General features: G+C 46.2%; 3 protein-coding genes across 3 annotated transcripts in view; 2 read left to right on the forward strand and 1 right to left on the reverse strand.

Moving 5' to 3' along the window:
* The first annotated feature begins 2,976 nt into the window (after positions 1-2,976).
* On the forward strand, positions 2,977-11,277 carry CFAP144 (cilia and flagella associated protein 144). Its single transcript, XM_060082867.1, has 4 exons — positions 2,977-3,109; positions 6,096-6,155; positions 8,134-8,237; positions 11,173-11,277. The coding sequence occupies exons 1-4, from the start codon at positions 2,977-2,979 to the stop codon at positions 11,275-11,277; spliced, it is 402 nt and encodes a 133-aa protein (XP_059938850.1).
* A 3,441-nt stretch (positions 11,278-14,718) lies between these two features.
* Positions 14,719-21,559, reverse strand: EBNA1BP2 (EBNA1 binding protein 2). Its single transcript, XM_060082880.1, has 9 exons — positions 21,363-21,559; positions 21,196-21,279; positions 20,823-20,992; positions 20,093-20,216; positions 18,929-19,018; positions 17,210-17,285; positions 16,898-16,991; positions 15,168-15,330; positions 14,719-15,021 (listed from the first exon to the last, which is right to left on the reverse strand). Exons 1-9 carry the CDS (start codon positions 21,426-21,428, stop codon positions 14,971-14,973), a joined length of 918 nt encoding a protein of 305 aa, XP_059938863.1. The 5' UTR covers positions 21,429-21,559; the 3' UTR covers positions 14,719-14,970.
* Positions 21,560-22,011: 452 nt separating this feature from the next.
* The window catches only part of CFAP57 (cilia and flagella associated protein 57), a 75,475-nt gene continuing 69,726 nt past the window's right edge, over positions 22,012-27,760 (forward strand). Inside the window, exon 1 of the mRNA XM_060082894.1 lies at positions 22,012-22,168. Within this exon, the coding sequence (XP_059938877.1) occupies positions 22,012-22,168 (157 nt within the window). The remainder of the gene's footprint in view (positions 22,169-27,760) is intronic.

Here is a 27,760-nt window from a genome sequence, read left to right on the forward strand (position 1 = left end):
GGCCGGCGTGACGTTGCAGCAGCCCGTGGCGCTCCGTGCGCTTTCCCGGGAAAGCCGTCCCCGGGTCTCGGGACCCCGGCAGTGGCGGGGTGCACAGGTCCCCCGGAAGGCGGGGCGGACAGTGACCCGCGCTCGCACACAGGCCCCGCGGCTGCGGCGGCGGCGGGTGGCGGCAGGCGGCGGTGGTGGCGGGCCGCGGCGGCGGCGGCGGCGGCGGCGGCGGCGGCGGCGGCGGCGGGCCGCGGCGGCGGCGGGCGGTGGGCGGCGGCGGGCCGCGGCGGCGGCGGGCGGCGGCGGCGGCGGCGGCGGCCCACGCCCGTCTCCGAGGTCCACGCCTTACCCGCGGCTCGCGCCTGTCTCCGGCGCTTCCCTAAGCAGCCCTTTTAATGCCCTCTCCTCGCACACCAGGAAACAAAAGTGAAAGTGAAAAAAGACTCTTGCCTCTTCAGCAACTCCAGACCCTTTCCCCGGACTCCCTCCGGGCTAGCCGTGGTGCACTAACCCCTTCAGGCTCTCTTCCTGCCCCCAGCCCCAGTCCTCTCCCTGCGCTCTGACTGAAAGCCGATACCCAAGCCTCAGCTCCCAGCCCCGCCCGCCACGGCGGCCGAGCAGACAAGCCTCTCGGGCTGGTGTGTGCCTGAGGGCACCGATCCTCTGTGCCGGAATCTCTCCACTTTGCCCTCCACACCCCTGTTGCTGTGCTCTCCTCCGCTACTCCGAAGCTTTCCCCCTCCGCCACCTGCAGTCTCCGCCCGCGAAGGGGCTTGTAGTGTGTGGAAACCTTCCCTCCTTCACGGCTCCCTCCCACTGGTGCAGGTCCCGTCCCTATCCTATTGTCTCTGTTTATTCTTTTTTTCTTTTGCCCTACCCAGGTATGTGGGGAGTTTCTTGCCTTTTAGGGGGTCTGAGGTCTTCTGTCAGCGTTCAGTAGGTGTTCTGTAGGAGTTGTTCCACGTGTAGATGAATTTCTGATGTATCTGTGGGGAGGAAGGTGATCTCCGCGTCTTACTCTTCCGCCATCTTCCTCCGGGGTTCAATTCTACTTATTTTTTATTCAAATTTGCTCTTCTTTTACCACCTTCCAAGGTATAAGCCTAATCCATCAATATTGTACTTTGGTTCTTTCCTGGTACCAGCAATTAAAGCTATAAATTCCCCTCTAAGCACTGGTTTATATATATTCTAAAAGTCTTAATGTTGTGTATTCATTTTTTATCAGTTCAAAATATTTTCTAATTTATCATGATTTTCTTTGATTCAAGGCATTTAGGAATGTGTTGTGTAATTTACAAGTAATTTGAATCTTCTAACTGTCTTTTGGTAATTGACCTCTAAATTAAATTTGTTGTGGTCAGAGTATATATTTGTATGATTCATTCCTTTTAAATTTACTGAAACTTGTTTTCTGGAATAACATATGGTCTATATTGGTTAGTAGTCTACATGCAATTTAAAAGAATGCATAGCCTGATATCGATGGGTCAATGTGCTCTAATTGTCAATTAGTTCAAATGATTGGTAGTGTTTTCAAGTCTTCTATATACTCACAGATTTTCTGTTTACTTGCTTTATCAATTACTAAGATAGAAATGTTGGCAGTTCTGTAGTTTTTGCTTTATGTGTTTTTTTTGTTTGTTTTTTTTGTTTTTGTTTTTTTGGTTTTTTGCTGCCTTGGGTCTTCGTTGCCGCATGCGGGCTTTCTCTAGTTGAGGCGAGCAGGGGCTATTCTTCATTGCGGTGCATAGACTTCTCATTGCGGTGGTTTCTCTTGAGGAGCATGGGCTCTAGACACATGGGCTTCAGTAGTTGTGGCACGTGGGCTCAGTAGTTGTGGCTTGCAGGCTCTAGAGCACAGGCTCAGTAGTAGTGGTGGCTGCCAAGGGCTAGAGATAGGAAGCAATGGGGAGCTGTTTAATGCATACAAAAACTTTCTGGAGATCGGTTTCACACAATGTGACTATACACTACTGAACTACAATACTTAAAAATGGTTCAGGGCTTCCCTGGTGGCACAGTGGTTGAGAGTCCGCCTGCCAATGCAGGGGACACGGGTTCGTGCCCCGGCCCGGGAAGATCCCACATGCCGCAGAGCGGCTGGGCCTGTGAGCCATGGCCGCTGAGCCTGTGCATCCAGAGCCTGTGTGTGCCCTGCAACGGGAGAGGCCACAACAGTGAGAGGCCCACGTACCGCAAAAAAAAAAAAAAAAAAAAAAAAAAGGTTCAGATGGTAAATTTTATGTGTTTACCATAATTTAAAAAATTTAAATAAATAAACTGTAAAGTCCCTAAGGTACTTTTAGGGTTAGGAAAGGGTTGTTCTGTCTATATTATCACATGGCTGATATGGGCCACAGTGTCTTCTCAGATAGGAAAGCTCCACTGTTTGTGAGACAGTCATAGAGGGTCTCAGTTCTGGGCACCTGCTTTAAAGTGAGAGAGGATGGGACTTCCCTGGCGGTCCAGTGGTTAAGACTCCAGCTTCCAATGCAGGGGGCACAGGTTCAATCCCTGGTTGGGCAACTAAGATCCCACATGCCACAGCGTAGTCAAAACAAAAAAACAAAAACAAAAACAGAAAACAAAAAAACAAAAAAACACAAGTGGGAGAGGTTTCTGACTACTTCCAAAATCTTTTTTAGGAAATAACTGGCCAATCCTAAGCTCGTTACCTCTCGGGTCTATTGCTTCACGGCCAGTTGTTTTCTGGCGGTGTCCAGCTGCGATTCTGTAACCAGATTAGGTCCTGAGAAGCTGGGAAGGTGAGTTGAGCGGCCAAAGGGACGGGCCATGCGTTATAAGATTTGGGGAGGAGGGGGGTGGACGGGCAGGAGTAAGATCCAAGGGAGGAGGGTGAGCTAGCATGTGTTGCCTGGAGACGGCTTGGGACTCTGTTGCCTGGAGACCTGGCAGCCGGTCAGCGTCCAAAGGGTGGTGAGAGGGGGGTAGGTACTGACCAGACACAGCAGAGCCAAGGCCATGGCTGGACACCAGAAGGAGAAGGCGATCACAGATGAGGTCCACCAGAACCAGATCCTGCGGGAATTGTACCTCAAAGAGTTACGAACCCAGAAACTCCACACGCAGTATCACGTGAATCCACTCCGCAAGGGTGAGGGGAGCTGCGGGATGGAGGAAGGGAAAGGGGGCGCCCCTAGGAAGGAGCCGGCAGAGGTGCAGGTGGGGTGCTGGGTGGAGCACAGTAGGAGATGCCTCCTGTGACCTCTCATCCCTTCATAGCCTTCAGGAACTATGACTTTGGGGTTGGAGAGGGGTCTCACCCCCCATCACATTGAACGTATTAGATACATTAAAATGCATCCACGTCCTGATTAAATAGCATTTTATTGTAAAAAATTTGAAAGGCTTTTTATAAATTTGCTTTTGAAATATTTTGCAGGTTTTATGTTTTATTTTGCATGTGTTTTGGTTTGTTGCTATCAAAGGATTTCTTTCCGTCTTCTAACATTGTCTTAAGACCTTCAGAAAGTTCAAGGGGAGCAGACTCAGGGTCCAACGTGCCCCCTGATAAAATGGCCGCACCCCCACTCCTCACTTTGCACATTCCTGGGCCGGTTTCATCTGGTCCTGTAACATCAGCTCCCCCTAAATGCCACCGAGTCTCAAATGGAGCCCCAGACCCACGTCCCCAGCCACCTCCCGGCTCCCTTCCCCTGGACATCCCTTAGGTTCAGAAAACCGGGCTCGTGCTGCACCCCTCCCCCACCTGCAGCTACTCCAGAATATTTGGTTTTAGCCAAAGACACCACAGCCCTTCTCTCTCCCAAGTTAGAAGCTTGGGAGTCATCCTCAGTCTCTCTCTCCCTCCCTCCACACAGCTGAGTAGGCACTGTCCTGTTTGTTCCTTATCCTTTCTCTCACATGATGGTTCCCATGTTCCCGCCTCAGTGGGAAACACATGATGATGTGTTTCTCTCACATGATGGTTCCCATGTTCCCGCCTCAGTGGGAAACACCACCATGCATGGCGAGGCCTCTCTGCCTCACCTCACTTGTCTCCGCTCTCTGTCCATCCTCACTCCCGGGCCCTCGTCAATCCTGCCTGCATTGGTCTGATGGGCTTTTTTTTTTTTTTTTTTACATCTTTATTGGAGTATAATTGCTTTACAATGGCGTGTTTCTGCTTTATAACAAAGTGAATCAGTTATACATATACATATGTCCCCAAATCTCTTCCCTCTTGCGTCTCCCTCCCTCCCACCCTCCCTATCCCACCCCTCTAGGTGGTCACAAAGCACAGAGCTGATCTCCCTGTGCTATGATGGGCTCTTAACTCTCTCTTTCCCTCCAGGCCCAGCTCTCCAACCCTCCCCTACACCACTGCTGGCAAAAGCTGTGCTAAAGGGGATTTGATCATCCAGTCCCTCTGTAAAATCCTCAGTGGTCCCACAGACTCTGAGCTAAGGTTTAACCTGATCACGACCTAAGGCCCCCATGGATCTAGCTCTGCTGCCCACCCAGCTTCATCCTGACTCCCCTCCCAACCCACACACTGTTCCTTTAATAAAAATTTTAGTGCCTGGTCCACGCCAGCCACAGCTCTTTTCTATCCCACCATATTTAGATGCATGGATTTCCTAAATCATCTTCAGTTTCATAAATATTGTTCCTTCTTTCCGAACTTCTCCCCCAGTCCTGGGCCTGATTAACTGTAGTCCACTGCAGCCCAGCTTTGTAAAGAAAATGTAATGTCATTTTTAAAAATAGAATTTGCGTATAGTTAAGGTGTACCACGTGATGTTTAGATATACATATACACAGTGAAGTGATGACGACAGTCAGCTAAGGAGCATATCCACCTTCTCACATACTTACCTTTGCGGGGGGCGGGGTGAGAGTACAGAAAATGTACATCTTCATTTAGCCTATAACTAACCTGGTTTTCCTCTGGAGCCACCAACTACTAATTCCAAGAAAACCACTTAACGTCCAATTCTATTTAAACTTGGTCTATTTCAACAATTTACATGATCCCTTCAAGCGGCGTCCAGGCTTCCTAGGAAAAGCGCTTGGGCTCCCAGCTCATGGTCCTTGGGCACGTGATTAATATGATCCACTGGGATTAAGTGAGGAAATATTAGAATTTGTATCTATGTTTACACTTATGTATAAAGAAAGAAATGATGCTTTGTTAATATATGACAATAGTGCATAGAGACTATATAAATATTCATATGTGGAAGTTTTTTTACTGGTAGGAGTTTGAGATAGAACACTTGGAGATCACTGGTTCCTTCTGGCCTCTGCTCACCTACTACTACTCTCCTCCTAGCTCCTTCCACTAGAGTTACTCTGCCTCTCGATGTTTCTCTAACTCACCAACCTCACTCTTGGATCCTTCCCACATATCCTCACACAGCAAATTTATTCAGCACTCTGCTCTAATGTATGTCCTTAGAGACATATCACCCACACTACACCCCACCATCAACATGGGTTTACCCATATAACCTGCTTTGTGTGGTTGTGCATCCCATTTATATTTGCTTGATATTATATATCTGTTTATTGAGCATCACCACAAATAGAGTGGAAGCCCAGGGAGTACGGGGACCTTCTCTTTCTTATTTGCAGCCCTATCTCCAGTGCCCCAGTAATTACGGGCTGAATAGATGTCCGTGGATCCTACACCTATGTTATCACATGACCTGCTGGGTATATATCACTATCTCTGGCTGCCTGGTATGTCTGCATCCCCATAGACCAGTCTGTCCCAGGGAACATTCTGTGATGATGAGAACATTCTCTATCTGTGCTGCCCTAAATGGCAGCCAGTAGCCACATGTGGCTGTTGATCATTTGAAATACAGCTGATGGGACTGAGGAATGAATTTTCAATTGTATTAAATTTAAATTATTCAAATTCAAGTCGCCGCATGTGGCTGGTGGCCACCATACAGGACAGTGCCTCTCAGATTGTGAAGTCCCCAAAGGTCTTATGCCCTAGTGCCCAGCACAATACCTGACACATGACAGACACTCAGAAAATGCTGACTGGGTGTCTGGCCTAGGGTGGGTCTTAGAGAGGCCAGGAAGATCGTTTTTTAACTTGAATCTGTGATGCTGTTTTTCTCTAGTTCACACAATCGCCAGAAAGCCCATGTCTTGGCATGATAACCTGGAGGAACCTGCAGATGGTAAGTCTGGGGTCTGAGAATACTGTTGAGATAGAGCATGGAGAGGCAGCCAGCTGGGAGTCTCTCAAGTCAGTTGTTCTTTGGGGCTGGCCTCAGTCCTCTGTTTGATCATCTGAAAACGGGGCTCATACTGACAAAGCTCACAAGAGACTGACACATTCAAATAAACAGCCAGTTTATTAACTGTCAAGCCAAAAAGCATGTTCCTAATGGCCCTGACATTACGGTCATTCATCCATCCAACACTTAGCTGTTACAAGCACAGGTTCTGGAGTCCTACTAACTGAGTTTAAATCCTGGTTCTGCCACTCGTTAACTGTGTGACTTTGAGCAAGTTTTTTAACCCCTCTGAGCCTATCTGTTAGGGGCATTGTGAAGATTAAACAAAATAACCCAAGTGCTTAGAACCGTATCTGGTACACTGGCGATCAGGACATGTTATTATTTTCATTATTACCATGTGATAGTCACTAGGATGGGGCTGGGGATCTCATACCATAGTCAAGGAGACAGACTAGTAAATACACAGGTAAACAGAGAACAAGATTGGGATGGCAGCAGCATAGAAAACAGGTGTCCACCTGAGGCAGCGGCGTTCTGGGAAGTCTTCTTGGAGGAGAGGAGAAGGGGGTGAGGTGGAGTATGTCAGGGTGAGAAGAGTGTGGAAGGACATTCCAGGTATATGGAAAAGCACAGAAATGGGACAACAGCAGGGCCCACGGACTGTGAGTAGTTTGGCATGGCTGGGATGTACGGGTGAACAGGGGCCACGTTTGGGAATGCGGGAGGAGAGATACTTGATGGGAAGCCTAGTCCTTCTGGCAAGCTCTCCTCCCTCCCCTCTACCTTCTTAGAGTGGAGTTTGATAGAGGAAAGAAGGACAGGGTGGGAAGTGAGGGGTGGGAAGGAGGAGTGAGGATCTCATTGCATCACAGAGACAGACAAGTAAATAGACTAATAGCGAACAATCCAAGAAAGTAAGGTTGTTATCTGCAGTGGAGACATCAGCCTGGCTAGAATGAAGGATAGGAGCTGGGGACTTGCAGCAATAAGGAAAATAACAGGTGGTGAGGGGCTCAAACACCGGGCAGGAGTTCATTACTAGCTGCCTTGTATTCAGGATAAGCTCGGCCCGAGGCCAGGTCCTGTATTCACAGTCCTTCATTTACTTCTCAGACATCTTGCTGAGGTAGGTATTTTCCTCCCGTTTTGCAGATGAACAAAGTGAGGGCCAGAGAATTTAACCACCTGTCAAGCTAGTAGTGGAAGGGCCACGAATGCCCTACTACAAAGCCAGCTTCTTCCCCTTGTCAGACTGCCTCTCTCAAATTGAGACTGGATAGGGCAGATTGCAAATGAAATGTGCCTAAGTCCTTAAGCCGCAGAGTTACAGATATACCTGGTGTTGACAGCCATGCTGATTTCAATCCAGAAGGATCTGACCTCACCTGGTACAGCCCAGCTCCTCACTCTCTCTGCTGCAGCTACATCGCCCAAACTTGCTCATGCCCCAGGACATTTGTTCTTGCTGCCTGTGGCGTGCTTTTCCTCTGCCTCTCTCAGGGCTGGCTCCTGCGAGCCTTCCTACTGAGTAGCCAGCCCTGCCCCAACATGCCCCTTTGCCAACTCCCTCCTTCAGAGTTTGCATCACTGTCTGCCACCATGGGGTTTGTTTTTATAGGTGTATATTGTGTCCCCTGTCCCCTCACCTAGACTACATCTCCAGGAGACCAGGGACCATGTCTATCTCACTCTGCTCTACCTCCAGGGCTCAAACAGTGCCTGGCCCAGAGTTTGTGCTCAACAAATGTTTGTTGAGACATGAGTGGAGGAACCAGATACCTGTGTCGCGAGGACTAGGCAAGCCTCTGAGGCTGATGCTCTGCCTCTAAGAAAGGATGTGCCAGAGTCAAGGGCACAGGATCTCTCGTTTGGTCCCAAAGCCTGACACCTTCATAACTCATGCCTCGTCTCCCAGCCAGGTTTCTAAATCTTATCCACCATGCTGCCCAGGGACCAAGGATGAAATACACCGAGACACAGACTGAAAGTCAAGAGATTGGATGGGACTCAGAGCCCTTGGTAAGTGTGTCTCCTTCACTTGGAAGGTCAGAGGTAATCCAGTGGTGGCTCAGAGAACAGAGTATGGAGCTGACTGCCTGGGCTTGACCTCTGGCTACCATGTACTAGCTGTGTGACCCTGGTAAGCGACTAAGCTCTTTTGTGACTAAGTTTCCTCCTAGTACAGTGGAGATATTACAGCACTTATAAGATTGTTCCGAGGCTTAAATGGGGTGGTGTTTGTAAGGTGCTTAGAACAGTGCATGCCATGTAGTGAATGCTGGTAAGTGTGGATTAAGCAAAGCTTGCTGATGACAGACGGCCTGAGTTTGCTCTCCCAGGTGTTAGTAGAGTGGTCTTGGGCATATCACCTACATCTCTAAATTCTGTCCCCTTCTCTGGAAAATGCAAATGCCCGTAACATATTTGCCTCATTGATTGGAGCGATCAACCCTAGGTGCAAGGAGCCTGGCAAACACAGTCTTTAGCACATGATCTCCCTAAATGATATAGGGCTTCTGTTCCTGAGGAAGAAATGCAGGATTTTGAATAGACAACTTGAAGAGCTTCCTGCTACACTTGTCTTTCAACTCTGATTATGTCTTTCCTCATATAGAAGGTTTTAATTTTTAAGTAGTCAGATGTGCCAATTGTTTCCATTTTGACTTCTGGGTTTCGTACCTTACTTAGGAAAACCTTCAAAAACCAGAGTTACAAAACACCTAACTTGGGGCTTCCCTGGTGGCGCAGTGGTTGAGAGTCTGCCTGCCAATGCAGGGGAAACGGGTTCAAGCCCTGGTCCGGGAAGATCCCACATGCCGCGGAGCAACTGGGCCCGTGAGCCACAACTACTGAGCCTGCGCATCTGGAGCCTGTGCTCCGCAACAAGAGAGGCCGCGATAGTGAGAGGCCCGCGCACCGCAGTGAAGAGTGGCCCCCACTCGCCGCAACTAGAGAAGGCCCTCACACAGAAATGAAGACCCAACACAGCCAAAAGTAAATAAATAAATATTAAAAAAAAAAACCCACCTAACTTTGCTCTGTATCTCCCCCTAAGTTGTTATTACTGTTGTAGTTGTTAAGATTTGGCTATGAGCCCATCTGTTTCTTTAGTGGAAGATGTGAGGCTGGAGACACTGTTCCTCAGCTGTGTCAGAATTTCCTTCATTACCTCAAAGGCACCAAGACCTGCACACCCTGTCTTTATATTTGCTGCCCTGCCGATACCTCCTGGCCCCCAGCCCTCACTCCTTGAGAAGTCCCACTCACCCTACATGAAATCCAGGAGTCACCTCTTCCCTAAAGCCCATTAAGACACTTCTGTCCCCCACTCCCCCTGGGCTTCTTGAGCACCATGTGCTCCTGCTGAGCTGCAGCTCAATATCAGTGCATCAATGTAACCTGGTGCCCCTGGAGCCAGACAGCCTGCGTTCAAATCCCAGCTCCAATGTTCTCTAGCTTTGTGAACTTAACCTCTCTTAACTTCCATGCATCTGCCTTAACATGGGGATAATAGTATCAACACTTGAAGGTTTGTTGTGTGGATGAACTGAGACATATATAAACTGCTTAAAATGGTACCTAGCACACAGCATGTGCTCAGTAAATGCGGGCTACTGTGATGTTGAGGGGGAAGAATAGACAAGACGGCATGGGGCCCAACTGAGGACCAGCTTGGTGCTTCTCCTGGCCTGTTGGCTTAATCCCTGTTGTCTTTACCTGGTGAGTAATTTTCTAGTGTGCTCCCTTCCCAAGAACTCCCCACACCCTGGAGTCCTCATACTTCTACAGGCACCTGTCTTTCTCACCCATTTATTTATTTTTTATTTTTTAAATTTTTTTGTGGTACGCGGGCCTCTCACTGTTGTGGCCTCTCCCGTTGCGGAGCACAGGCTCCGGACGCGCAGGCTCAGCGGCCATGGCTCATGGGCCCAGCCACTCCGCAGCACGTGGGATCCTCCCAGACCGGGCACGAACCCGCTTCCCCTGCATCAGCAGGCGGACTCTCAACCACTGCACCACCAGGGAAGCCCAGAAGTGTTGCATCTTTGACCAGCACATCTCAGGGCAGGCCCACCAGCCATGATAGGAAGGAGAAGTGAGACTGGCTTGGCCAGCCCTGCCCTGCGTGGGCCCCCAGATCACTAGTCACTGTGGGGTTTCAGAGGGTCTGGAAATACACCACACCTGTTCATTTTAAACCTGGGGACAATGCCGTCAGATGGCACTGGCGGCAAAGTAAGAAAACGTACCCAGAAAAGTTAGATCCAGGGGTCATGCAACCATGAAAGGTAATTAAGCTTTCAGAATGATGTGTTTGGGGGCGGAAGAGGTTTGATCAGCCCCAACTTAACACAGGGCTCCTGCCCCTAGCAGCACCTCGCCCCGCACAGGCAGAGAACTCCAACCCCAATACTGGGACTCTGGCGAAGCCACATTCAGTGAGTATCGCTCAGCCTCTGGTCTCCTGGTAACATTTGCTGAAAGTATAACCTTTTAGTTAATGGCACAGTGTAGCTTCTGTGAGATTTGTGTGTCCCGGGGCTCACTCTTACTCAGTTCTCTGTGTAACTACTCCAACAACATCCAATCTTTCATTCAGCAAATATGTCTTGAGTCCCCTGTGTGTGCTGGATACTGTTCCAGGTGCTGGGATACAGATGCAGCACCTCCCCTCATGGAGCTTCCATGCCAGTGGGGGGAAGAGTCCACAGGCCTCCACTGTAAGCAGTGGGAAAGGGCAGTGCAGCAACTCTGCATAGTTGAGATTCTCATGCAACCCTGCAAGTCTTTTGGTGGAAATGTTGTCTTTATTTCACAAACAAGGTTTACCAAGGAAAAGCACCAGAGGCTTGCACATCAGGAGACTGAGGCCTGATTCAAGTCCAGGTCCCTACAAGCCCAGGTCTTCCTCCTTCCCCACTGGCTTTTCTGATGTCTGCATTCCCCTCTCTAGGTCAACCCACAACGCGACGACCACAGGCTGAACCACTTCAGGGTCTACAATGACATCACTCTATACAAGGCTAAAATGTGGAGCTTGAGAGATGATCACAAGTAGTATTCCCGCAGTGCTGTCAATCGCTGTTGTTAATGCCCAAAGTGTGTGCTTCCCAGGTAAAAAAAAAAGACACTTTAAAGCCTAGGTCTGACTTTTATTGTCCTCAGTCTCACATTTCTCCCTGGTTCATATCTTTAATTTAATAAACTAGGGGGAGAATTCCAGTTAAAGATGGCAAACTAAAGGCCTACAGTATCTCCTCTGCCTTCCAGACCCCAGTAAAGGATAATAAATGGATTTTTTAAAAGGTATGAACCCACAACAGAGAAAATGAGAGAGAAACATTAGCAGCCAAGAAGACTGAAGCCATGTTTAAAAGATGGAAAGCTGATGGAAGAGGGTGGAGGAAACCACAAAATGCGAGCGGGACACCTCTGAGCCCAGAGCTCCGCCCCCCAGAACTCTGGAGGGAGGTCAGGACTCTGGACAGAGTGGGGTGTGTTGGAGGGAACTGAAATGGCCACTGGGAGGGGGTCTGCAGGGAGTCTGCTCCACACACCCCAGCACCAGGTGTGTAACAGCTCCCACGCTGGGGGTTTACTCTTGGAGAAATGGGTAAAGCCCAGGGCTCAGGGACACTAAGTAAGACGTGGGGTAGGAGTGAGGTGTAAGGCTGAAGACGATGACCATCTGTGAAAAGAAGGTTGAACCTCCCACTCGCACATGCTGCATTTTTACCCTGGGTTTGAAGCTAGAGGGCTCCTTTCTGAAAAAATGAAACAGCTCTAAAGAAAAGACCCCCCCACATACGATACCATTTGAAGGTCCTGGGAAACAAGAACCGGGGAACGTCCAGGCAGGTGAACACACGGAGGTGCTGGGAGAGTCACTAGCCCAGGGAGGGCATGGACGCTCTGTGCACTGCCCCCCACCCTGCCCCCAAATCGTTTGCTCTCTGTATCTCTTCCATCTGGCTCTTCCTGACTTACGCCTTGAAGGGTGAAGTCATATATTGCTGTGGTCACTCCTGCTTTTGTATCCTGCCAAGATTGAATGGAAGCTCCAACGCTGAGTCGCTTCACCCTGACAGCCATTTTCATACAAGGCTGGACTAGACCAAATATTAGTGACTACATGGGAATCTAGAAGGGGGCCAGTATCTCATGTAACTGTTACAAACTTTTTGCTCTAAGGAATCCATGGTCAATGACCAAAGGGTGATCTGTGATATCATAGAAAGAGATTTGGTCTTTTCCTGGTTCCTGACGCAGAGCTCCTAAATCCTTCGTAATTTCCTGAAGGATAGGGGTGGTAGGAGGGTCTTTTGTTCTAATGAGGTGACTCTTAGCAGCCTCTAGACAGCTTCAGCATGGGGGCTGCTCCCCAGGAAGACCAAGCCTTGGTGAAAAACTTGCAACTTTCAGCCCCACCACCCAACCTCTGGGGAGGGAGGAGGAGCTCAAGATTGAATTAATCACCAATGGCCCATGATTTCATCAATGATGCCCACATAGTGAAACCTCCAAAGACCCCTAGACGGCAGGGTTTGGAGAGCTTCCAGGTGGGTGAACACATCAAGGTGCTGGGAGGGTGGAAGTGTTTTAACTATCAGGATCTGTGGCTTGAGTGTGCCTGGCATTTGGATGCACCTGGTCTTCCTTTAAGGTAGTGTAGATTATTGCTAGATTACTGGATTTCCTTGAGTGGTCATTAGCTTACAGCAGTCTCCTGAATGCCTTTAAAATTCCCTGTCTTCAATCCCCTAGTGGGATTTCTAAACGAATTATCCTACTCTATCCCTATCAGATTCACCTCCAACATTTTATCATTTGTACTTTCAATGCCACAAAATATCTCCAAGAGTCCCTTTAATGTGAAGTTTTCTGCCAGTGTCACTTCCTCTGGGACATCATCATCCTTTCCATCATTTTCCTCATTCTGTTAAGTTCACATTCACTATTTCTCTGGCTGCATCTCTATCTAGTCTCTACAACAGCAGCCTTGTCTCCATTCCCTCATCACCTATCTCTCCTATAACTCCATTTGCATTCTATTCAATTTTACCTCCAACCTTACCACTTTTCATTTCTTTGCTGCACTTTCATCTGTTGGTCAATTCCCTCTTTCAATTACTTACTTTTGTAAAATGCCATGTGGGTTTATCACTGGAGATGAGGAGACAACACAACTGCACTCTTTGCCACCTGTGCATGAACTAAATAACAGGTGTGCAGTGACCAATCACCCACATACTTCAAAAGAAGTGATATTTGGCCACTATTCATTATGTATCTTTTATGCAGTGGTTTATGGACTGAAGAGTCAGCAGCAAAGTTTCTACTTTCTGCAATTACTTGGTTAACAATACTTTGGCAACTGAAACATGAACCGTCTTGTCGAGGAACACTGCTGCTACAACTGCACCTTGATAGCTGAAGTCCACGTATATTGGAACAAAGCAAAGCAAGAACAGCCTGGACTCGGTAATGGGAACTGCTAGCTCCTACTTATCTTTCAATGCAGGGAATTGCATTTTAAAGCAGTATGAGGGCTAATGCTGAGTTCTATAAAGTATACCTCTGAAATTAAGGAAAGTGATTCCATTTGCTATAAAGAAAAAAAAAAAAAAAGGAAAGAAGGTACATTGTTTTCAAAACCTTTAGAAGTACTCAAATCAGTAATTTACTTTTGTCCCTACCAGTGTGAACTCTGGCAATCTGTGTTCACCTTTCTTAAAACTCTCAATATGTTCCACATATAATTCAAAGTCTCTGAGCTGAGGCTCCTTATTGGAATGACTACACATTACCCCATTCACTGCTATTGTACAGACTGTCAAAATAGGTCAGGGTTAAACATTGTGGTCTTCTGAGAACATGACTTGTTTGCTTAAAATTTTGTTCACTGAAATTAGTTTACAAAAACTAAATTCATTCTTTTTGTTCTAGAAACTCAATATCATAGGAAACCAGAGAGATCCTTTTTTAAGTCCCAATGATGCTACAAGGAAACAATGTGAAAATCAGTTGTTTTTTCTGCCTAAGCATATAGAGTTCTCAGATATCTGTAGCCTCCTTAAAGTATGGCTTCTAAACTGGAAGAGAGAGAGGAGGGCAGGGAAGCTGTCTTCCTTTCCCACCTTTCAAGATACAGGAAAGCCCAACACGTAACATGGCCTGCCCACCACATCCAACCTGTGCACAGCTCCCAGCCAGCAGTGGAGAAGCTTCAAACATGCACCACCATGGCTCAGCAGACATTAGGGAGAGCCACCCCGCCCAGCAAAATAACCCTAGGCAGGTATACACTCTCATACGGCAGGCAGTGTCCTAAGCATTTTACACATATTAACTCAATGCTGAAAGGAAACCTCTTTGGTAGATACTATTATCATGTCTACATGGAAATGACAAAGCACAGAAAAATTAACTTGCCCAAGGTCAAGCAGCAAGTATGCAGCAGAGCCAGGTATCAAACTGAGCAGTCTGGCCCCAGAATCCACGCTTTTAACTTCCACCGGGCTCATTTATTTATTATCAATAAATGGCAGTATTATTTAATATGTAAAAAGTAACTTCTAAATCTTTTAGTCCTGAGTTTTTAACCAAGAATATATATTTCTCTGAAAATTTTTCTTTAGTGTATTGAAAGAATTTTTACAAAAGGAAACCAACAGAAGGGATCCAACTGCATTGTGAAATCCCAAGTCTCCATCCCTTTTTCTTGGTCTTTGTATACAAAGATGCTGCTTATTTAGCGTGTTCTGCTCTTCATTTTCTCTCTTGTCCGTTTTCCGGGTCTCTTCTGCAGAAAAGGAAACACCACATGCATTCACACAGCAGTTGGCCTTCTGCCCCAGGGTCAGGATACAGGGAAAGAAAGGGAAGGGGAGGGGCGGGGTGGGAGAGGAAGCTGCTCTGGCCCCCCACCTGCGCCCCCGGCTCACTTACATTTGATCCTTTCTTTCCAGGCCTCTTGAGGCCCTTGCCATGAGCTGTCTTGGCCCGGAAGCTGGATACATCATCATAGCTCTCACGAGTGTTCCACTTGGAGCCTTTCTTCTTCCCACCATAACCAAACTTCTGGTTTTTATATCGTCGCTTGGCACTGGGCCTGGAAAAAAGCGGTCTTACACGTTACCCTCAGCACTGCAAATCGTGATGAATGTAATGACCCAACAATACCCTCGGTTTCCTATCTGTACAGATACTACTGTACCTAGAATCTCATCCTTGGCCCCACATTTCTACTCTACAAACTCCCCAGGCAAGCTCATCTATTTACAGTCTTAACCACCAAAGCAGGAAAACAAGGCAAGAATCAGGAAAAGACCCAGATATATCATGTGGCTTACCACTTATCTTCAGAAACCTTTCTTAAACTAAATCTTGCTAAGTCATCCTCAGTTGTTTCAATTCCTCTCAAGGATATTAAATGCAGTTAACATTCAGGTGTAATACATTTTAAAACTGGTCATCCCACAGGAATCTCAATTCACCATATCCAAAGTCACACGTCACCTCTCTTCTAGACTGGTTTCGGCTCCTGTATCTATGTCCTAACTTGAGGCTGGTGGTCCTACCATCCACTCAGCCACCCACACTATGAACCTGGAGTGGGCCTTGATTCTTCCTTCTTTCGTTCTCTACACCCAGCTCAGTTACTGAGACCTGCTAATTTAACCTCTTGAATATTTCTTCAACCCATTTTCTCTTCTCTACCCCCGTTAACACTTCTATGTCATTATCCTTGTTCTCTGGACTTCTGTAACAGTCCCCGCCTCCCTCACTTACACAAGCAACACTGAAATATTTAAGACATGAACATGACCTGCTCGCTATTTTGAATAAAGCCCATCAGCGACTCCCCATTGACTGCTGGATACAGCCCAGGCTCCTCACAAGGACAACAAACACTGCCCTGTAGTCGGCCCAGGTCCCCCCAGCTACACCGCGCCACTCCTTGCCCACACTGTATCCCTGTGATACCAAGTGCTGGCTGCTCTCATCTCTATGATTTTGCTCATTAGTGTTCTTCTTTCTTCCCGAAACCCCGTGTCTCTCCCGTTCTCCTGGTTAATTCCTTCCTACTCATGCTTCAGACTAAGCTCAGGTGGACCCTCCTCCAGGAAGTCATCACCTGACCCTGACCCCTGGACCATGTCACATATTTCTAAAATGTGCTTCCAGACTACTCTATCTAATGCCTCTGTCACAGCATGTACTATATTATACAGAAATGACCATTTCCCCCAGGACGGGTGTCCAGAAATGCATAAAGGTAAATGAAAAGAACCAATAATAATATCCAACATTATCCCTTTCAATCTTCCTAATATTAAGAGGCACTTACAATTTTCTCATTTTCATAGATAAGGAAATTAACATTTAGAAAGGTGAAGTAACCTGCTCAAAGCTACCCTCCGAATGAGTGGCAGAGTCCAGATGGGAACCTTAGGTCTGCATACTTAACCATCACACATGAGGAATCAACCTCTACTGAGCGTTCACTCAAAATGTGCCAAATCCTGACATCGCCTCATTTTAAACTTCAAAGATTGATGTGGCTGAACGGGCCCATCACACGGCCTGTAGCTGTGGCCACACTCTCTGCACTGAGGTCACACTGTGAACTGTGGCCCTGCATGCACCACCACCAAAACAGAACCTGGCACCCATACCCCTTCTTCATCTGCTGGCCTTTGGCTCCTTCTTTCTTGCTCCGTGCGACAGGCTTCTGATCTCCCTCAAGGAAGTCCAGTTTATCAGAGAAGCCTGGGAGTGAAGAAGTACTTTGATCAGCGCCATCACATTTTAAGAAAAGATTAAGCTTCAAAAGAAGGATGTTACTTATGGAATTGGTATTAAGAGGCCCATCTTGCTCCCCACACCATTCCCAAACCTTAGGTCCAACAGTTCCAAATCAATCAAGCCTTTGTTAGAATTAGCAGGTACCCCTGCTCCCCTGCAGCCTTAGGAGAGAATATACTCACCTTTCTGATATTTCTTAATGGCACTCATCATGTGTGCTTTCTCTCGCTGCCGCTTCTGAAGAACTTCTGTTTGCACCTGGACGTAGACACAGGACTGTTAAACCCACTCCAAGCCGGCACTGCAAGTGTCTACATTCTCTCAGTAACCACGCTGTGACATTACCACCACCGCTGAACACTGACTATGTGCCACAATTACACTAAGGCTCTAAGTATATTCTCCATCTCTCGTTTCAACCACTCAGTGAAGTAGAAATTCTTATGACCCCGAAACTGAAGCACAGAGAGGTTACACAACTTGACTGAGTCACACACGAGAAAGTGCGGAGCTGAGATTCACACCCAGGCAGTCTGCACCCTTACCCCATGACACAACCTGCCTACAAAACTGCACAAATCATGTTTATGTCTACATCCAATTCTCCCACTAATTATATTTGGGCAGATTAAATATCTAACCTACTGTTGCTAGGCATGAAAGTACCAACAGAGAAAACAATCTCTCCGAAAAACAAAGAAAAAAAGCTTTAAGGACAAAAAGAGATGATTAAACTCTAAGGCAGCACTCCTCCATCTCAACACTATGAACAGCTGGGGCAGGATCACTCTGTGTGTGGGAGCACGGCCTGTCCTGGGCACCGTAGGGTGTTCAGCAGCCTCCCTGCCCTCTACCCACTAGCTGCCAACAGGACGCTCCCCACCAGGACGCAACGACCAAAAACATCTCCAGCATTGCTAAATGTTCCCTGGTGAGCAGAATTGTCCCCCACTGAGAAACACAGCCCTGAGGTTTCCTCACATTAGAAACAAGGGGCTAATGGACCAGACTAAGTTATTCTTTCCTTTGATAATTTAAGTTATGTTAAACCAATTGCCCAAGTCTTTGAGTTGATCTCAACCACCAACCACATCCATCCAATAGATCCACAGCTGCCCTTGTGCAGAGCCCAGGATGCTAATCTGCTCATACCCTGCTGAGGATCCATCAGTGAAATAACTGCAACTGTGGACAGCAGCTCAGCACCCAGATCACAAGTGTTTACGTCCAAAATGTTAAAGTCTTAACACCCATGCTGATCCTCTTCACAGTCATTTCTTCCCACAACCCTAAGTTTAGTTCCTGTCATCTTCCTTCTTAGGTAATCATGAAATAAATAAGGAAATCAAGAAAAGTTTCATGGTATGCCTTCTGGCTTTACATTAGAACTCAGTCACAGTTCAAACATACTGGTGCCATTTTTTCTGATTGGATAACAATCAATAATATGATTGATTCCTTCAAGGACTTTATAATCATCTAGGCCAGTGATTCTCAAACCAGGATGTGTATTGGAAACATCTGAGAAGCTTTAGGGGCAAGGGATGAAAACATACAGATTCCCAGAGTTCCCGAAGCCTAGAAATCTGTTTTGAAGTTTCCCCAGTTGACTGTGCTGTGAGGTCAGGTTTGGAAACCATTGATCTGGACCCAATTCTCTGCTGTACAGGTGTGCAAACTGCAGCCCAGAGAGGCGCATGACTTGCCGGTAGAGACCACACTACCTCTGGCTACACACAGGTGTCCAGGAGGGATTGTGCTCATGGACACTAGCACCCATGCCACTGTGAAACAGTAAACACACGATGGAACACACACGGGGCACGGAACCAACTCAGACCAAGCAATCTACTGACAAACACACTCGGCCCCGTCCCATCCCTGCTCATTTTCCTTCCCACCTTCTTTCCGTATTTCCTAAGTGCTCGCAGCTGCTTAGCCTTTTCCGACTTCTCCATGGCGACCTGTTTAGCCTGCAGCTTCTGTCGAATCTAAAACACAAAATGTTATCAGCTTCTGTTATTTGAAAATGGGATGACTGCTGCTTAGGATGCACTGCAGCAGGGAGCAGTTATTTCCAGCTCTGCAAACTATGGGGCTCAAAGGAACCTTGTGAATCATCTACTTCAAGCCCTGCGTTCTACACACAAGGACAATAAGGCCCAAAGGCTGACCACTTTGTCCAAGACACCAAAAGTCTCAGCCTTGCAGCCAGAATATCAAAGCGACCTTCCTCCTCCCAGTGTGCTGTTTGATCCATTTTGCAAAATGGTACTGTACCAGGAGAGAAGACTAACTTCTCCATCCCTACTGTCGGCAGACTGTGTCTGCAGCTTCAGCCCCCTTCTCCAATACACCACATACACAATAAAAGCTCAAACAGATATCAGGTACCTAGCAGCTTGCATTAAACATACACATCTCAGTTAAAGGATGAGCAGTTGTCAGTTTGAATGTGCAGAGATGGGTCTGGGCTCGTCTCTAGATTAGCTTCCCTGAGTTCACTGAGACAAGAAAATCCAGCTTGAGACCCAAGGGAATTATTTAGGTACATCTTGGATTAGATGTTGGTAATTCTCTGCCTCCCAAAGTTGAATGAGGGCAAATTCTACCTAACTCTCGATTATATCAAGTCTGAGCCATATATTAATCCTTCATTTTACAGAAGAGGAAAACCGAGGCCCAGAGAAAGGTAACTGTCTACAAGTTATAGTGCTGCCCCCAGGCATTGGCAGAAAAGAACTATTGTCTTTTCCACACATCATGCCATGACCAAGCCAGTTAGGAAATGCATAAATGCCATCTTTACTTCAGGGACCACACTTCTTACAGTACTTTCCTCCCCTTAAATGTTTAAATTAGGAAAAAGTCATCCTTACATTTATCCAACTGGTGGTGATTGGCACGAATCTGATGTAGATAACTGAGATAATAACTGTCCACTGACAACCCATTCCCTATCAGTGGCCTTATGCCTATGTTTAAATGTTAAAGGAGATAAGCCAGCTGAATACACTTAAGTACAACGCCTCAGCTATCCAGAGAAAACCATTTCTGTTTCTCACCTTCTGCATCTGCTGATCAGACTTGGCCATCTCTGCAAAATAATCCGTGGGCCGCTTGGTAGGGACTTTGAGCTGACGGAGGCGGGGCAATACTGCAAGCACTGCTGCCTGGGCCTGACAGTAGCTGAGGATGTAGGACAAAAGTGTAAAATAAGCCAAGGGAGAGAGGCCTTACATCCTTTTCACTGCTCTCATGAGGCATCCAAGGTCAGAAGGACTCTCAACATCTGACCTCCACCAGCAAGAACACACACACAAACAAAAACACTAATAAAACCTCATTAACTTAATGGGAGAAATTGAGATGTACACTCTTTTTAAAAGGAGTGGGGAGTATTGCTAAAAATAAATTAGTAGTTTAAGAGAATGACCACTTTAGAAGTGCCCATTAACTTACAAACAAATGCCAATTACACATTCTTATTTGGTCACTAAGAAAAGCCCATATAAGGACCTTCCATAAGCAAATTTTTGTTCTAATAATTAACTGCACACACACACACAAACTTTAAAACTGAGTATTTGAAAATAAACTGGACTTTAAATTGTGATTGCTGGACAAAGGGGCTCTTCTCTCAACCAGGGAGAATCTCCTAGCTCTTCAGTCCAAAGAAGCCTTCCTCCCTACGCCCCGGCTTACGACACCTCTGAGGAGTACAGGCCCACGGCTTCCCCCTCTCCAGCACAAGAACCCACAACCTCTGCTACATTTGGAAACAAACATACATACAAGCTCATCTCACGCTGAAAGTCATCTTCTGGATCAACACCTTTCTGCTCCTTGTTCTGAGATGTTGCCTGAGGTCCACGGATTTCCGGTACCGGACCCAGGGTCACATCAAGCCTTTCAACCCATTCCAGATCCCGCTTGAATTCAGCCAAACACTGCTTCAGGCCATTCTAGGAAGTTCAGACACTAAGCTCACAAGACAGTAACAGGCTAGTGGACGAAGACCTAACCCCCAAGACCCCGACAGGTAGTTGACCCTCTTGGCAATACGCAGGCTGTGTCTTTCCTGGGACTAGAACACAGCCTCCCGAGCACAACGGTGCCTCGCGCGCATCCCAAGTCCAGCACCCTCCAACCGGGCGCCCAAGCTCACCACGTCGTTCACGGCCTTCTTCGGCCCCTCTAGCACCACGTTGAGGCCTGGCTTCAGAAGCCCTCGGGAAAACGCCTCCTGCAACTACAGGGCACGATCGGCGGTCAGTACCGGGGAGTGAGGACCCCTCTCCTGCGCGCAGCCCCACGAGCTCGGCTGACACCTACCTCTCTGTCTGTGACAAGGGGGTCGTCAGAATCCGAGTCCGAACCTGAGAGCGGGGGAGTGTCCATCTCGCAGCACGCACGTCCACACCCGCCGGAGGAAGCGAAGGAGCCCAAGGCCCCCGCGCCTGTAAAAGGGCTCCCCTCGTCGCCGCCGCCGCCCGCTTTCAGCCCCCTGCCCTCCCGCCCGCAGCTCCACGTGGACTCGAACAGCACCAGCTCCCGACAGCCCCCAGATGCAGCTGAACTTTCTGATCGGAGTTCCGCTTCCGGCTGCTGACACACTTCCGGTTACCTGTTGCTATAGGAACCGCTCCGGCGTCTGTGAGTGCTGCGTTGCTTGGGATTCGTAGGCGTAGTACCCTGTATACACGTGTGCTCTGGTGATCCAGAGAGCAGAAGCGACAGGTGAGAAGGGTCCCTCGGGGTCGTCCGGAGGAGCAGGAAGCCACGAAGGCCAAAGGAAAGAGGAGACGCAGGAGCGGGGTCGGGGGTGCGGGAGAAGGTCGCAAGGGGTAGGGGGCGGAGGAGGAGTCCAGGGGAGGATCTAGGGGCGTGTCGAGGGGGCGGGGACGGTAATGTGGGCGGGGTGACGCGCTTCTCCACGCTCACCAGCTGCTCTGCATCTTTAGCGAAACTCCTTACTGGGACCATGTCCACCGTGGTAGCTCAGTCGCTGCATGTTTTTGGTCTTCGATCCCACGTGTCCAACAATGTGTTCTTCTTCGATGAACAGATCATTATATTTCCTTCAGGAAATCACTGTGTGAAGTACAATGTGGATCAGAAGTGGCAAAAATTCATTCCAGGTAAAACCCTTCCCAACATGACACATACATAACCGTGTATGCCAAATATAACCCCATAATACCGACACGACGATTGAACGGAAACTTCTTTGGCCAACTTGAATATATATATAGTTCTATAAATGTAGAAGAAATGCATGTCTACTTGCCTTATTTAATGTATAGATTAATGAATCACACATACATAGTTAAAATCACATGTAAAATCATGTTATTTAAAAGTATTTTTTTCACTGTGATTTAATGAAAAAAATTCTTTTAAAGAGTTTCATGCATCTTCAATATCATTGTTTTGTCGTCACCAGGGCCACTTTTTGAGCTACTGTACAGATAATAGATTTAAGGAGGGGCAAGGGAGGAAGCAGGAGACCAGCTGAGAGACTATTGCTATTAATGTAATCCAGCTGAGAGAACATGGTGGCTCACAGCAGGTGGCAGGCAATAGGGTGGTGAAAAGAGATCAAAGCCTGGCTGTATTTTGAAGGTGAAGGTGACAGATTTCCTCATAGACCTGATGTAGGTGGAAGAGAAAAGGAAAAAACAAGGGTTTTGGCCTGAGCAACCAGAAGGATGGAGTTGCTGCTAACTGAAGCAGGAAAGACTTCAGAATGAGCAGGCTTTGTGGAGCGTATCAGGAGGTTAGTTTTTGACATGGGAAGACTGAGATGCCTGCTAAATATGCAAATGGGATCCTAAGCAAGCACTTTGATGTCAGGTCTGGGTGCAAGAGAGAGAGAGAGGTCCAGGCTGGTGATAGAAATTTGAGGGTCATCAGCATGGAGGTGAAATATTAGGTCCTTAGAATGGATTTGATCCCCCAGGGAGTGAATATGTTTATGAAAGAGAAGGTGAAAGATTGGACCCTGGGGCCCTCCTACGTATAGTGCCAGGGAAATGAGGAACAACCTGCAAAAGAGTCTTTGGAGGAGTAGCCAGAAAGATAAGAGGAAATCCATGCAAGAGGTGAACGTATTTCAAGGAGGAATCAGCCACTGACTGGGTTAAAACAATGCGAAAGCATTTACAGACTCTGCAGTCAGTCAGCGTATATTGGTGGCAGGCGCTGGTGATTGAAAGAATGAATAAGCAAGAAAACCAGACCAGGAGCTCTCAGTATTGTAGTGGGGACAGGTATGTAATCAAATGAGCGGGACTATGTAAATGAGCAGCACACCTGCTAGGCCAGGTACAGCCCTGGTACAAAAGCGCAGAGGAGGGAGTGAACTGTTGCCCTTTCCATCCTCCAGGCAATCTCATCTATGTGCACACTTTAAACTCCACACGGTGACTTTTTATTTTTTTTTCTAAAGGCCAAAAGTAAATATTTCTTTTATTGTTTTATACAGTGTTTGTTTGTATACCAAGTTTTTGTTAACTGTTCCTTCTTGTTTCTCCAACTTCCTTTCTCTTTTTCTTTTTTTAAATTTTTACTGGGGTATAATTGATTTACAATGTTGTGTTAGTTTCAGGTGTACAGCAAAGTGAATCTGTTGTACAAATACATATATACACTCTTGTTTAGATTCTTTTCCCATATAGGCCATTACAGAGTACTGAATGGAGTTCCCTGTGCTATACAGTAGTAGGTCCTTATTAGTTATCTATTTTATATATAGTGGTATGTATGTATCAGTCCCAGTCTTCCAAATGATCCCTCCCCCCACCTTACCCCTCAGTAACCATAAGTTTATTCTCTATACCTGTAACTCTATTTCAGTTTTATAGATAAGTTCATTTGTAGCCTTTTTTTAGATTCCACATATAAGCGATATCATATGGTATTTATCTTGCTCTGTCTGACTTATTTCATTCAGTATGAGAATCTCTAGGTCCATCCATGTTGCAGCAAATGGCATTATTTTGTTCTTTTTTTATGGCTGAGTAATATTCCTTTGTATATATGTACCACATCTTCTTTATCCATTCCTCTATCTATGGACATTTAGGTTACTTCCATGTCTTGGCTATTGTGATAGTGCTACAGTGAACATTGAGGTGCATATATCTTTTCCAGTTATGGGTTTCTCCAGATATATGCCCAGGGTGGGATTGCTGGATCATATGGTAACTCTATTTTCATTTTTTTAAGGAAACTCCATACTGTTCTCCATACTGGCTGTACCAGTTTGCATTCCCACCAACAGTGTAGGAGGGTTCCCTTCTCTCCACACCCTCTCCAGCATTTATTGTTTGCAGATTTTTTTAAACATCTTTATTGGGGTATAATTGCTTTACAATGTTGTGTTAGTTTCTGCTGTATAACAAAGTGAATCAGCTATATGTATGCATATATCCCCATATCTCCTGCCTCTTGCAGTCTCCCTCCCACCCTCCCTATCCCATACCTCTAGGTGGTCACAAAGCACCGAGCTGATCTCCCTGTGCTATGTGGCTGCTTCCCACTAGCTATCTATTTTACATTTGGTAGTGTATATATGTTCATGCCACTCTCTCACTTCGTCCCAGCTTACCCTTCCACCTCCCTGTGTCCTCAAGTCCTTTCTCTACATCTGCGTCTTTATTCTTGTCCTGCCCTTCCTCGGTTCTTCAGAACCATTTTTTCTTTTTCTAGATTCCATATATATGTGTTAGCATACGGTATTTGTTTTTCTCTTTCTGACTTACTTCACTTTGTATGACAGACTCTATGTCCATCCACCTCACTACAAATAACTCAATTTCGTTTCTTTTTATGGCTGAGTAATATTCCATTGTATATATGCACCACATCTTCTTTATCCATTCATCTGTTGATGGACACTTAGGTTGCTTCCATGTCCTGGCTACTGTAAATAAAGCTGCAATGAACATTGTGGTACTTGACTCTTTTTGAATTATGGTTTTCTCAGGGTATATGCCCAGTAATGGGATTGCTGGGTCATATGGTAGTTCTATTTTTAGTTTTTTAAGGAACCTCCATACTGTTCTCCATAGTGGCTGTATCAATTTACATTCCCACCAACAGTGCAAGAGGGTTCCTTTTTCTCTACACCCTCTCCAGCATTTATTGTTTGCAGATTTTTTGATGATGGCCATTCTGACTGGTGTGAGGTGATACCTCACTGTAGTTTTGATTTGCATTTCTCTAATAATTAGTGATGTTGAGCAGCTTTTCATGTGCCTCTTGGCCATCTGTGTGTCTTTGGAGAAATGTCTATTTAGATCTTCCACCCATTTTTTGATTGGGTTGTTTGTTTTTTTGATGTTGAGCTGCATGAGCTGTTTATATATTTTGGAGATTAATCCCTTGTTGGTTGTTTCATTTGCAAATATTTTCCCCCATTCTGAGGGTTGTCTTTTCTTTTTGTTTATGGTTTCCTTTGCTGTGCAAAAGCTTTTAAGTTTAATTAGGTCCCATTTGTTTATTTTTGGTTTTATTTTCATTACTCTAGGAGGTGGATTGAAAAAGATTTTGTTACAATTTATGTCAGAAGTTTTCTCCCTATGTTTTCCTCTAAAAGTTTTTTAGTATCCGGCCTAACATTTAGGTCTTTAATCAATTTTGAGTTTATTTTTGTGTATAGTGTTAGGGTGTGTTCTAATTTCATTCTTTTACATGTAACTGTCCCGTTTTCCCAGCACCACTTATTGAAGAGCCTGTCTTTTCTCCGTTGTATATTCTTGCCTCCATTGTCATAGATTAGGTGATCATAGTGCATGGGTTTATCTCTGGACTTTCTATCCTGTTCCACTGATCTATATTTCTGTTTTTGTGCCAGTACCATACTGTTTTGATGACTGTAGCTTTGTAGTATAGTCTGAAGTCAGGGAGCCTGATTCCTCCAGCTCTGTTTTTCTTTCTCAAGATTGCTTTGGCTATTTGTGTTCTTTTGTGTTTCCATACAAATTGTAAAAATTTTTGGTTCTAATTCTGTGAAAAATGCCATTGGTAATTTGATAGGCATTGCATTGAATCTGTAGATTCCTTTGGGTAGTATAGTCATTTTCACAATATCGATTCTTCCAGTCCAAGAACATAGTATGTCTCTCCATCTGTTTGTGTCATCTTTTATTTCTTTCATCGATATCTTATAGCCCCATGACTTTTATCTCAAACCTGTATTTCAGTCCAAGCATCTCCCACAGCTTTCATCATATCCAGCTGCCTGCTAGACCTCTTTACCTGAAAGTTCTGCAGTATGTACCTCACACACAATATATCCAGAATGGAATTTATCATTTCCTTTTTTCTCCCTCTTTCCTTAAGAGCTACTTTGCCAGCTATCCAAACACATGATAAGGGTATGATTACAAAAATAAGCTAGTCCTAGTAGAAATATCCCAGAACCCAGTAATACACACATAAATGAATACAATGGATAAATCAATTTAATACAACATAAAGGTGGCATTAGTAATTAGTGCTGGGATAACCAGTTAGGTATTGATGTTTGGAAAAGGGGAATCATCATGAACCTGAGATGGATTAAAGACTTCAGTGCAAAAAAAAAATGAAATCATAAAAAAATGGAAGCAACTAAGCATGATTAAATCAGAAATATTTGCATGGACTATTTTCAGTGAAAAACAGTGGACGTGACCCTCACCATGGCCCCTAGCTCCCTAAGCCTGTGTTCCATTCCAGTTGTCACCACCACTCCCATCACCAACCAGAAACCTAAATGTCATTCATTGCTCCTCTCTCTCCATCAGCCCCTCACCCCACCTTCACTGAGTCCTCCTGGTTTTACCCCTTAGCATTTCTCTAACCTCCTGTTCCCATCGCCCCTACTGCCTTCCTGTTGCTCATTGCTGCCATGTGTCCTGGTTTTTGAAATAACCTGCTGAAGTTTCCTTCCCTCCAGGATTGTCTTACATACAGTTGCCAGAGGGATCTTTCTACAACACACATCGGACCTTCCTAAAATTTCCCAGGGCCTTCCCATTGGCCTCCCTGGTAAAGTCCAAACTCTCATGCAAGGCTCTCAGTGACCCAAACCCTGGGTTCTTCTCAGAGGTGCAGGTACTCTCTGCAGCCCTTCCAGAGAAGCCCGCGGGCTGGTCCAACTTGCTGCGGCTTGTGTGACGCAGTAGCATGGAGTCCATCGTGTCACTTTCTAGCACAGTTTCCCCTGCCTCTCTCACCCACCCCGCCCAGGGCTTGTATCAGGCCAAGTTACTGTGAGGAACAGCCTAGGGCCCGTGATGCTTTTAGGGACCCAAGAAAATATTTTAATTTTAATTTATTTTAAAGTCAGGAAAAAAATGAATATAATACTAGTGAATCTAGCATGGATTATATTCTTCTTGAAACCAATGAGTCATAAAGTATAATTTTTACCATATTTTAATGGAGGAAGGGGCCCATGAAAGCAGAAGTGCCCAGGGCCCATGAAAATTATAATGCAGATCTGATTACATTACCCAAATAAAGCATTTGCAGTTTAATCTTTACATCAGGCTCTGCTCTCTAGAGGCCCATGGCCTTCATTCTCACGCTTGTTACCTCATGGACAAGAAGAGTGCTCTACCACCAGATATCGCCTCTTTATTCCTGAAAAATGGATAGAATGCATCCCTCCTGGTTTCGAAGGAAGCACAGGCTTTACCATAAAGCCCATTCAGCAGACCTCTGTATCTGTCTCTCAGCCA

The sequence above is a fragment of the Mesoplodon densirostris genome, chromosome 2 (genome assembly GCF_025265405.1).
Source record: "Mesoplodon densirostris isolate mMesDen1 chromosome 2, mMesDen1 primary haplotype, whole genome shotgun sequence".
Lineage (NCBI taxonomy): Eukaryota > Metazoa > Chordata > Mammalia > Artiodactyla > Ziphiidae > Mesoplodon > Mesoplodon densirostris.

What these genes read in the sequence shown, in the direction of transcription:
- CFAP144 (XM_060082867.1), top strand. Translation starts at nt 2,977, where the DNA reads ATGGCTGGACACCAGAAGGAGAAGGCGATCACAGATGAGGTCCACCAG. An exon ending in CCTGGAGGAACCTGCAGATG is followed by an intron (nt 6,156 to 8,133) that starts GTAAGTCTGGGG and finishes CTCGTCTCCCAG; the next exon opens with CCAGGTTTCTAAATCTTATC. An exon ending in GATGGGACTCAGAGCCCTTG is followed by an intron (nt 8,238 to 11,172) that starts GTAAGTGTGTCT and finishes TCCCCTCTCTAG; the next exon opens with GTCAACCCACAACGCGACGA.
- EBNA1BP2 (XM_060082880.1), bottom strand. Translation starts at nt 21,428, where the DNA reads ATGGACACTCCCCCGCTCTCAGGTTCGGACTCGGATTCTGACGACCCC. An exon ending in CTGATCAGCAGATGCAGAAG is followed by an intron (nt 19,019 to 20,092) that starts GTGAGAAACAGA and finishes TTTGTGTTTTAG; the next exon opens with ATTCGACAGAAGCTGCAGGC. An exon ending in CATTAAGAAATATCAGAAAG is followed by an intron (nt 16,992 to 17,209) that starts GTGAGTATATTC and finishes CTTCACTCCCAG; the next exon opens with GCTTCTCTGATAAACTGGAC.